Source organism: Sprattus sprattus (genome assembly GCF_963457725.1).
Source record: "Sprattus sprattus genome assembly, chromosome: 18".
Classification (NCBI taxonomy): domain Eukaryota; kingdom Metazoa; phylum Chordata; class Actinopteri; order Clupeiformes; family Clupeidae; genus Sprattus; species Sprattus sprattus.
The window spans coordinates 14,813,826-14,826,370 of record NC_137916.1 but is presented as its reverse complement, the minus strand read 5'-3'; the positions used below and the strand labels follow the sequence as shown (position 1 = coordinate 14,826,370).

The following is a 12,545-nucleotide window of genomic DNA, read 5'->3' as shown; positions in this document are numbered from 1 at the left end:
TGAGTGGAACAGAGGATGATGAGTAATTTTAAATAAGTATGCCAGTAATTACATCATGAATTTCATTATGAAAACTGACCTATAGCATTCAATAAGTCACGTCATATTTTCATATTTATTTTCATTGCCTTCTTCTCTGCGTACGAATGACTTCACAGATTCACACGTTTTTTTCAGAGTTTTTTTAGGGTGTCCTCTAAGAACGTAGCCAGTTGAAAGCGGGTGAAGTGGGTGGGCACAGACCTCTTCCTTTATCCCAAAGTATATATGGAAACGGACTTCTTTCAAACCGAGTTTTCTTGGGAGGAGAGATGACTGTTCGAAATATGAGACCTCAGACATCGATGAAAATGTACATGGTGAGTGCTGTCAACGTACTTGTTTCGTCTTTGCGCAATTTTGTACACGGAGCTCGTGAACACTTTACCTATTCTGTGAACGCTACTATCGCTTCACGCGAGGACTGGTGTATGATGAGGATGAAAGCGCTGAGCACCGGTCACCCCTGTGCATTTTGTGGAGAAATAAGAAGAGGGCTACGCTGTAGCTGTTACCTTTGGGAATACAGTCACTTAGTCTGCTGAAGAAGGTTATTCTAAAAACATTATGAGTTATGTTATTGTGGAGGCGAATGAAAGCGCTTGACGAGTCATAATTTCGCTTTCCTCCAAACTGTCTTATATTTGCCTGTCATTTTAATTCAATTGAATGAAAAATCGCGAAGAACCCGTTACTGAAGAGGCGAGAAAGGTGTCCAAATGCCACATTTGAAGACAGTTCACGTCTTCATTGGATTTCTGTCAGTTGCTTACCGCTGGGAGATATGATAAGAGTCGTAGTGCCAGTCATCTCAGAACATGCGTACAGTCTATACAGTCTTTTGAGTGGCTTTAAACACATGTAGAAGTTATTATAGGCTTATTTGCGATGTCAGGAAGCCCTACAAATAACACTAAAATACGGTCAAATATCCTGAAAACGGCTTCATGATAGCCGCACTACAGCATACGTGATTTTATTTTATTCCAGTGACAACAACGATAAAAAACTGAGTCTACTTTGTGTAGGTAAAAACACGTTCAAATAATGAAATAAGAGACAGACTCATCTCGTTTGCAAGGTTCGCTCCACAAAGAGTCCGCACCTGCATTCTTTCATAGACTAATACCCGCTGAAAAGACCAGTTGTTTCCCATCATATGCTTTGCATGTTGCTCAAGCTGGCCGCTATCCTGTATTTGCATTTGTGTTTTGATATGTATCTAACTACATGCTCAAGCATGATTTTTGGACTTTACATATGATTTTGTTTTCAAAACGCTTTGAATACACATATGTTTGATGCCATCACACATTAGGTCCATGCTGCTTACAGAGTGATCGGGGTCTCCCATGAAACCGTTGCTGATCAGTTGTCAGTTATCACTTTTCAAAATCTCCAGTCTTTGTTCTTGTTCGACGGAACAGGTGGGGGCAGCTGCACTTCCCTAATTCTGACTCTACTGCAATAGCCAATGCAGTGAATCTCCCTTGAACGAGTTCAACAAACTAGATAAGCCCTGTTTTCCATCCAACGGTGGGTTTGACATACAGTTGTGATACATTGTGTATGAACTTCCTCATTTCTTTGCCTACTTGCCAAAAATCAGTGTAGTGTTTTGTTTTGGATTGATAATAATAACTGTTAATTATAGTTGCCCCAGATAGGAGTCTTTCTCGTCCACTAACATTTTATTCATCTGTCTATATTACAGCACCTGGCTCAGTACAAGTAGCATTTTGCGTATATTTTGCAAGACTTTACAGCTTATGTATTTTCATAAATTGAAAATCCCTTCCATTTATTCAGAAAAAGCATATCAGTTGCAGTACTCAGGCATTACAAAAGATACAATTTCTATAATATCTATAGTATATATTAATAAGAAGATTATTAAAAAGCATAGTGTTGTAAAATGTTTGACTAATGCACCCAGTAGACTTTTCTCAACTTTATAAAAAAAATCTGAATGTAAGAGTTTCTTATCATAATGCCTCCTTTCACTTTACAGCAGGTCAGGTAAACAGAAAGACTGTAGGTGGGCTTGTGAACTTCTGTGATCCTGTCTTTGAAAGTTTGGCTTGTGTACATAATGTGCTCTCTCTCGGTCTCTCATCTGCATGCTGTTTGAAGTCTTGATGGCTTTATGATGATGATGGAGACAGAGCTGCAGTTGTCTGATGCCAGGCCTCCCAGGCGATGTCTGCTGGGCCTCCAGGCAAGGAGAACATCACAGAAATCACGGAGATCTAAGTTTAGCAGTGGTCTCAGCAGAGAAATGCAGCCTGTTTTAACGGTGATCGTAGCCTGAATGGTGATGTGTGTCTGAATGTTGATGTGTGCCTGTATGCTGATGTGTGTAGTGTCTGTCAGTATCTGTCAACTGGCTTAGTTTGAGCAAAGCTGGAAGTCTGTTCCACTTTGTGCGTCTTTTGCTCTGTGAACCTGTAGTGGCAGTAATAGCTGCAACCAACTGTCTGTATGGGGAAAAATGGTCTGTACTAAGTCTGGGGGTTTAAGATGATGTCTTTGTTTAGGAGTGCTGGAAGTGGTAATGTCTGTGTTAAGTGGCTGTTGTTGTGGGAGTCTTGAGTAATGGCTCGGCCTGTGTGGCCTCTGGTTCGTCATGCAGAGGATGCTCATTTGTCTTCCTGATAGTCTCTGCACATGCAGTGCACAGATTTCGGAGACTTCAGAGATTTAACTTGCTGTTCCTGGATCAGACCTTTGAGCCAATTGCTTTGGTCCGTATGCCATTATACATGTCAATCACTAGTTGTAATAAGACTCTCTACATTTTTTCAGGACTTTTCTCCCGGTTATGTACATTTGAAATCAAACTATGGCTAATGATCCAAAGTGATGTGTGGCTTTGAAAGTCTTGTTGACGGCCTTCTTAATTCATATTGCCATGGTCCCATGGAAGCCATGTAGTCACTGCTTTGAGTTTCTGTTACAAGAAATCTTGTAACACGCCTTTGGCTTTAGAACAACATGCAACCGTACGTTTTACAGAGATGAATGCAACATACCTTGAAATCAAGCGTTTGAATTTTTAGCTGGCGACAGGCCACAAGAGTCATCCTTTGTGAGTTTCCTTCTGATCGTTTGAATGGTGCAATTATGGTCGTCAGAGGCCCTATACAGCCATATAATTATGGTCTTGAGCGCTGAACAGTATGTCATCAAATGGCAGCATCCCACTGAACACTGAAGAGGCTAAAAGTTCAATGGCTTTTCCACCCTCTTTATTCCTCTTCCTATGGCATTCCCCCACAGTGAAACACATTTGAGGACTTAATGATTTCCTCCAAAAATTCGTGCCACCTGCCATGGAGAACATGAGTGATGTTTGGTCTGGGAACCCACTCAGACTTTCAGCCACTGTCACATCCTCCATCCTCGTGTGAAGTATGCGCGCCTGAGCGCATGCCAAGATAAGTCACTCCAGGGCAACTGGGAGATCCGGAAAACACGCCGTTCCATTTGCCGTTATTGTTGTTGTTTTGTTATGGCAGCCGAGTTTCGGGGAAATCCACCACTCCACAGGCCAAGGGACCCAGAATCCTGTGTATTCCTTGTCGTGACCAGACGACAAATTATCTCTGGCCTCATCAAGCGTCACCTGTGTGTGTGTGAAACAAATCTCCACCCAGTCCTAACCCAGTTGTTAAACATACACAGATTTACTGGATTTACAGCTGGTTAACATTCCAGTTCTACATTAAGCAAATATTCACACCAAATGGTATGTTTACTCTGAAGGGGTGTGTAGGGCAGGGTGGCAGTGATGCTGTTTGCCATATGTTGCCCTAGTGGTGCTGTGTGTCTCCTGAAGTCAGGGTCATTCCTGGCCTTTATTCCCTAATACCCCACAACTCATTCTTATATCTCATGTCATCTCACAACTCACTTTTATATCTCATGTCATCCCTCTCCTCAGTTCCTCACTGCTTCGATTGCCTGGGCCATCCATGATGTGCAGTCCCATCAGTACCAACATCGAGATCCGGTGACGTTCGAGCTGCACCTGTGCGACCAATGCCCACCCGGCACGGCTGTCAAGTGCCACTGCGGTGCCCACGGCCCCACCGAGTGCAGCCCTTGCCCGGAGAGGCACTTTGCGGAGCAGTGGCACTGGGGGGAGAGCTGCCAGTACTGCACCGCTGTCTGCAAGGAGAAGCAGCTGGTGCGGCAGGAGTGCAACAGCACCCACGACCAGGTGTGTGAGTGCGTGCCAGGCTACCACCTGGTGGTGGAGTTCTGTGTGCGCCACACAGCGTGCCTGCCTGGCAGTGGGGTCGTAGCCCTGGGTGAGTGTGCTTGACTGTCTCCCCACTGTCCTCAGCAGGTGTATGCCCCTCTTGAATTCTTGCAGGACCATCTGTGCACATTTCTCTCCTTTCCCAGGCAGTTTCCCTGTCTGTCTATGCAAAACCCCTCTAAAAAAAAAATCACAGACAGTACAGCTGCATGCGAAAGCATCCGTTCTGGCATCTTCCCAAAAATCCAGTTTCATGCCTTGTAGAAACTACACCCGTACAATAACAGTGGAAATAACTAATAACAATGTGCAAATATCACATGAGTGTTATCCCTGGCGTCCGCTGAGGGGGCCAGTGTGCTGGATATGTTTGCTTGGCTGGCGCTGAACAGGGCATACAGTGTGTGAGTGACAGGGCTGCAAGGCAGGGGGAGAGCCCTTGACGATGGCGCAGGGGTAGTAACTTCTCTGGCAGCGGCCAGCAGCAGTGAGTGACAGCATCTTTCATCACGGCGGAGGTAGCCGGGCTCGGCTCGGCTCGGCTGGCCGTGAACGCTGAGACCCACCCGCTCGTCCAGGGCCAGGGCGTTCGGGAGAAAAGCGGGATCCAATCTGCTGTGGCAGTTAAATTTGCATATTTGTTTTTTGAGATTCTCTTCTCCACACTTTTAATCAGGCCGCACTTTATCCCATGGCCTGCTGCGGGCAACGTGCTCGCCCATCTAAAAGCTATGGACTGCGTCCAAGGGGGTATTTCCCTGGCCAAACCCTTCCCATCAACAGTCTGCAGTCTCCATAACAGATGAGGAATAGAGGTTCTTTGTGACAAGTTGTCATCTCCCTCAAACTCTCTCTTTTCCACAGTTATACGCGAATTACACCTTTAGTTTTCTTACATAATGTGTAATAACAAACACTACTAGGTGTGTCCGATATTGGACCTGTGTAGGAATGTTTTATTTTTTCATTTAAAATTATTCAAGCCACTCAAATTCATAGAATGCAGTCACCAGAAGATGGCAATATAGTTCATGATCAAGGATTGCATTCTGATTTATTGAAAGACAGATAGGTAGATAGATAACTAGAGAAACCAAAAGACAGACAGGCTGACAGTGATTGATAGATTACTGTAAGAGCACTTATCACAAATAATATAAATTGTAAAACATCAATCTAGGCTTTCAAATGAAAAGTCCATATAAACTATATGAACTCTTTAAGTAATACCATTTATTCACAAGGAGGAAAACCTTGTCAGTTTTCTACATTGCCTATTTTTATATTCTGAGTGTGTAATTATAAAAAATTCTATTTATAGTATGAAAAGGGTGTGCTTCTGTGTAGTAAGTCATGTGGCCCTGAATGAAGAAAACCAAGAGACCCTGACCTTTCTTAGGCCACTGTCACGAAGGTTTCTGTTCCTGATCATCTGACTGTCATCACTGAAACCTCAAGCCATATGTCTGATTACTGAAAAAGACCACCATTAACTGCACATCCACTCCCACAGTTATCAGAGCTAAATGTGGTTCAGTCAGTGGTCTTTATATAATTCATTTTTTGGGCCGGTGCCAAAAGCTCAGAAAAGTCTTCTTCGCGAGCGGATCGTTTGTCTACCCATCATGAAAACATTTCCAATTCAGACCACCTGGAAATAATTCAGAGACCCTTCATATTCTATAGAGGATGCAGACAGACATCCATTATAATTTGTGTGTATGTCAACTCCTAAAATTGTACTTTTAACCTCTCGACTTAACTACATTGAGTGGGGCTACATTTCAACATAATGACAACATTTAATGAAGATTTTAATGCTGCTAAAAAAATGTATTACACTTCAAGTGAAGCCTTAGTCTGACTGTGTGCGTGTTTGTATTTATGTGTGTCCAGGCACTCCAGAGAGCGACACAGTGTGTCAGACGTGCCCCGATGGCTATTATTCCAGTGTGGCGTCGGCAACAGAGCCCTGCGTCCCCCAGCGCAACTGCAGCCAGCTGGGCTTCAAGACCCTACAACGCGGCACCAGCGCACAGGATGTGGTGTGTGAGAACGAAGCAGTAGTCTCCACAGAGTGCACCACCCACGACATGCAGTGCCACACAGGTGAGCCCAGCACCTAGAACGTGTCATTACCACCATGACGGCACCACTATTCAGAGGCCAGAGTAGGCCAAGGTTGGTTAGATGACACTCACTGTCACTGAATTTTCAAAGGCATCATCAAGTTTGCAACTGACTGCTGTCACAGTGGACTTAGACCTATCTAAATGAATGATCCCCTGCAACCTTTGACATGCACTCACTCTCATATGAGAGCTAGGATGCCATACAGTGGTTGTAACATATGACCTAAACTTCGGCAGCCCCCAAAATGGTTTTCTGATATACTCAACTTGTGTGAAAACAATAGAATAGAGCAAATCGTTCAGTGTGAGAATTGTTCTGGCAGGTTCATTGTATTGTACAACAATAAAATAGCTCACAGTCTACAGCATAAGACATATACATGATATAAAAAAAAATGCACATTTAGGAAATCATGTGTGGCCTCTGTGCTGTACTAAATGGGATTCCAGAACGCAGCCAAAATTCTACATTCATAAACTTGCTTGACGCTATTGATTGTAGTAAAGTAATAAAAATGATACATAAATAAATCATCCATTGCATTCAGCCTGTCCAATGGAACAGAATGGATACAGTGGAATTGTATTGGTTATATTTTAGGCAACATTATTGTATTTTGAAAAATGAATGTGGGGTCTTTATCCTTTGTGCAAATTCCTTTTTCGCACAAAGGATAACTTTTTTCAGTTGTACATTTTATCGTTCTTCTGGCATGCCGTCTTGATGAAAGAGGGTTCATGGTGAACAGTATTGGGCATAGACAGACAGGACTGCACTCAGGTGGGCTCTTTATCACCACACGAGGATTGTAGGTTTTAAAAGTATGTGTATTTAGAAAGGCACTATATTACATAAGAGGGAATGCTGTTATATTGGATATCAGTACTGCTGTTATTATTCTGTAGCAGTCCTGAGGCTGCGGACTGAGTGCCAAAGGCAATTACAATTATTCTCATATTCAAGTATGAACTTGATTTGGGTTTTATTCTGCAGCTCTGGGAACAGGGCATTATGTTTGACGTAGTAGATTGAGATTTCCTTCAACATAGTTGAAATTTGGGCAAAATAGACAACATTTTGTCAAGCATCTCAAATAGACACAAGACCACTCTGTCTGCTCTGTATAGTGGAGCCCTCATGGAATGTATTTTGAACAATGAAATTGTAATTGTAATTATAACTGTCATAAAATTATTTTATGCCGCTATTAGAGATATAAGTAAGAATCTGAACTGCTGCAGAATAAGCATCAACACTTTACTGAGAGAAAGGGAAAGTACAAGGAGGATACTTCATCAACTCCACTCAAGACAGCATTAGCAATGTGAAAGAGAAAGGGTCGGAATACAGGAATGGACAGCTGTTAGGACCCATGAGGAAATGTTTAAATGGTGACATCATATCCTAAGACAACCAGAAAGGAAACTGAGTCATATTGATGGCAACCTAAGGAATTACTTCTGGACCAGGGCGCATACTTAAATATTAAATGGTGCTAACACAGTCACTCAACAAGGATATTACTCATTTTTAAGAAATGAGTTGTGTTCTCTCTCTCACACACACGCACACACACACACTCACACACACACACACACACACACACACACACACACACTCACACACACACACGCATGCACAAACACGTGCACACAAGCACACACGTGCACACAAGCATACACACATTTATTTCCTTCACCAGTATGAAAATACCTTGACATTTTTGATAGTGAAAGATCTGGTACATTTAACAGGAGAGTGAGGAACTCAGAATGGTTCTGAGAGTAAAATATGGTCTTGCTGGATGTTTCATTTGTGTTTCTGGGAAATGGCATCCATTGTACGCTTGTCCCAGCTTTGTCTCCTTTGAGGCACCAGTGACAGAAAGAATCAGGCACGGTGCAGAACTGAATCATGTGTTGGTAATTTGCAAAAGATTATCCAGACCATGTGAAAGTGAGTTAGTCTGGGTGACCTGACTGTCATTTTAAAAGAATTTCCGCACTTTGCCGGGATGAAAGAAACTGTTTAACAGAAAATAGAACTACCCTCTCTACCCTTTTGGTGATGGAAAGAAAGCATTTTACCAACTGTGTAGCCCATTTTAAAGGTTCTGTAAAAGCCATTTGCTACTGGCTTGTATAAAGGTTTCTTTTACACAATAAAATTTACAGCAACAATGTTGGACCACTTTTAGGGGTGTAGGGTGTATTCTTTGGTTTCCCACCAAAAAATGTGCTTTTGATTCATGCATGTCTGGTCATGTTGTTTTTGGGACCTTCGGTCTTATCTAGAGCTTTTGCCTGGAAACTTTGCTCAACCTATACACTAGAGAGACATAGAATATGCCGTCAAACGTAATACTCACTTCATATAGATAAACCACAACACACATATGAAACATATTTAACATACCGCATACATCAAATCTATAGATATATGATATCTATCATACCTTGTAATGTATCACACTGTAAATCAGTGGTGGGTGCTGTTGGTGGACCCTCACAGTGCTCTGTACTGACTAATGAAGCCTCTATCATAGAGATTATTACTGAACGGTGGCAGGGACAGCGTGTTTCTGGAGCTCAGCTCATAAAGCAAAATCCTGGGTTCAGTACGCAAGGAGCACACACACTGACAATAGGGTTTTTCTGCACTGTACTGTGTAATTACTTTGGAGAAAAGTATCAGCTAAATGAACGCATGTAATGTCTGCTAAATGTAAAGTCATCTTGACATTTTATCTAAATTGTTGCCAAAAGTTTACAGTATCACATCCATATAAGATAGAAGGGATATCACTTCTTTTTAAAAGGCTGAAAGTGTGTGCAATGCACTGTAATCTCTTGAAAGAAGAGATGACAAATCTCTCTCTCATCTTGCAGTCATTATTTATGGTGTTCGAGAGCAAAGTTGAACCTTTCCAATAGGGATAAGTATTAATTTGTAATTTGAAGGATTGCTGACAGTCTGTGCCGAATCTGCCCAGTGTGACTAAAATAGTTGACAGGAAAAAGGATACCCTAGCCCAGACACATTTTGTGAAGTCATTAATCTCTCTCTCCCTCTCCTTCTCTCTCTTTCCCTCCCTCCCTCCTCTTCCTCTCAGACACCCTGCTGTGTGAGGAGGCCATCTTCCAGTTCCTGGCGTCCCCGCGCCTGGTGTCCATTCCCCTGGATCGTCTGCTGGAGAGCCTGCCCGGGCGACGCGTGGACTGGAAGAGCGTGGAGAGGCTGAAGAAGGCCTGCAGCCCGCAGCAGCAGCTCCTGCAGCTCCTCAGGCTCTGGAGGGAACAGAACAAGGACCAGGACAAGCTCTTCAGCATCATCCAAGGTCCGACTTAGACTCCTCTCCCACCACCCCAGTGGTCTCCCCCTCATATCCCCGCTTTGTGGTTGTGAGGTGCATGACGGTGGCCTGCTCACTGCCTAGTTGTGGGTTGACTGACTTGTGCTGTTGAATCTATAAGACGGTTTTATGACAGGATGATGGGTAGAGAGACATAAAAAGAAGGAACTTTTGTGCTTTACCCTTCAGGTCATTTATTTTGTTTGTGTAAAACATTTTTGCGCCATATTTGAATACTACTCTCTTTAAAATGTGTCGTACTGAGTTTCGCATTCACTTTCATGAGCTAATAATGACTCGGTTGTGTCGTTTTGAATGTTCCCTTTTGTTCCATGTAAGTAGCCAACACATTACTCATTACTCAGTAAACAGACACATTTAACAGAGAACTGAAATCCCCTGTAAGAACTTGGGGACCTTTTTAAAGAGTTCAACAGAAATGTTTTCTTGGAAAAAGAGCTCTCTTGAGCAGTCCCCTACACTAAAAAAGAAAGACTTATAGAGGCCAGCAGCTTAATTTCTTTTTAACCTTTTCTGACCAGCATACCCTGGCACCATAAGTATGTTTTTGTTCTTTTTAACACAACTGTTTCAGATTAGCAGAAGCATAACAGCTGCTATAGGTGCTTATCTTTATGAATTGTCCCTCCGAGGGTCTCCAAAGCACAGGGTTCAGTTTCCAAGAAGTGGAGTCTGCCTCTCTCTTATAGTAACCCACAAAGCAATGCAGAGCAAGAAAATGTCAAGCTGACTGACCATAACCATATGACTCTGGGGTTACTGTAAAGGGTACGGTTCTGTGGGCCCATACCAATAATAGCATCACACACAGTAGTCTTGTCAATACGTCATGAGGGACATTCAGAAAATACACAATTAAATAAAGAATTACACAAATGCTACATGTTCATTCATTTAAATGCTGTAGATTATCCATATACAGTATACATACTTAAATACTAAATAAGTTGAGTGTTTGTGGCAATCTTTATGTTTGGTGAGCACACAGGCATAATTGTGACAACTCTTTATTACATATATATTTAAAACCTGAGGTGAATATATGCAGCTTGTTGTAAGACCTGATTCAAAGCCACAAAAGGCCTACTGGTAAATACCTCCAGCCTCTCCAGTCAGGCACTTCAGGGCATGTACTGTGTGGGACAATGCAGAACACTGACAGACTGAAATAAATTTCTGCCTCAGCATTGTTTTTAATAAAAAGAATTGTACATTTTAGTACAGTTTTTTGTACATAATGTATATAGGTACAGAGAACAGGTAAATCCAAAGATCTGCATCAGTACATTGTGTGCATTGATGTGAACTCTGTCCATAACCTGAATGTGTATGTTTTCCTATTTCCTGCCACAGGAGTGAACGTCTGCGAGAGGAAGGTGTTGCGTTGCGCCGGCCTGAAGAATCTGACCCTGGGCGACCTGCTGGCAGTGACGCACAGCCTGCCTGGCGTGCGCGTGAGTGAAGAGGAGGTCCGCACCCTGGTGGTCTCCTGCTCCTCGCAGCAGCACATCCTGCAGCTACTGCACCTGTGGAAGAGCCGTAACAGCGAGCGCGACGTGGGCAAGGCCCTGGCTCAGGGTCAGCGGAGGCTCCGGGGCCAGGGCGTCTCCAAACGCCTCCTCAAGAGCCTCAAGCGCATCGCCCGCATCATCGGGGCCTCCACGGTGTACCGGCTGTACGAGAAGATGTTCTTCAACATGATTCAGGACAGCACATGCTTTAAATCCAAAGCCTATAACGACTAGGCCCTGACCAGAGTTCAAAATGCAGAATTATTTAAAAGAAGTTGTACATAGTTAAATGACAAAGGAAGGGAAGGGTGGGTGTGTATTTAGAGTGGGGTTGGGGATTTGACGTGAGGACAGAAAAGAGGGGGGTTATTCCTCTTCTTTTTAATGTTTCCCTTTTTTTGGTTTGGACTGCTCAGCTCATGCAAAATAGTAACTTTTACGGAATTCTGTTCAAATGCAAACAGATATTAGTTGACATGAATGTACAGTAAAGTGGAGTGCAATTATTATTTTTTTGTTTATTTAAGTGTTGTTGTTTTTTTACCGGAAAGTTCTAGAGGCTTGTGTGTGTGGGTTTGTCAGGAGGCTGGACTCTGAATGCTGCAAGTCACACATCAACTTGTGTGCTTTTGAACCCAGTTTTCGTCTGTTCATTGTGTGATTTTTTTTTTAACGTGAGGTGATTTAAATTAATTTGTATAATTTGTACTATGTTTCACAGAATCAGAGGTTTATGCCATATGATGTATTTGGCAGTCTGAATGTATACAGTATATGGTGACACCATTTGAAGACATGAAATCCATAATCCTTTATCAGAAATGTTTCTGTTGTGCTGATGGTCTCTGTGAAATGGCATTTTAAGCAAATTGTGACACAGTCTCCTTTTTTTTGGAGACAGACTGGAAAGCAAATCTATCACATGGCATTTGAACTTATGTTTTGTTTTTGTAAATGCCTGGTAATGTTAATATTTGATCACTTAAATTAAATGTGTACTGACTATTTTAGAGAGTTTCACAAATATCATTTCATTCATTTAGGATTATTTTTAGATCAGTCACTGAGAATAAAAGAAGGTGGAGTGTAGGAAGATGATGTTTGTTCCCTGAGGGAGGGTAGTCAAGGTATCCTACGCAAAAAAAAAAAAACCTCTGGGATAATCTTGTTTCCTCTTCACCTATGAATAAAGGGAACTGTCTCTCTGGTCAGCAGCACAGTGTGG

The 12,545-nt window shown here is 42.6% G+C and overlaps 1 protein-coding gene across 1 annotated transcript; it reads left to right on the top strand.

Moving 5' to 3' along the window:
• Positions 1–311: 311 nt before the first annotated feature.
• On the top strand, positions 312–11,554 carry LOC308379318 (tumor necrosis factor receptor superfamily member 11B-like; the record flags this gene model as incomplete). The annotated part of the gene is made up of 5 exons (XM_080856404.1): positions 312–359; positions 3,983–4,352; positions 6,200–6,412; positions 9,549–9,773; positions 11,163–11,554. 5 exons carry the CDS (start codon positions 312–314, stop codon positions 11,552–11,554), a joined length of 1,248 nt encoding a protein of 415 aa, XP_080712530.1.
• Positions 11,555–12,545: the final 991 nt, after the last annotated feature.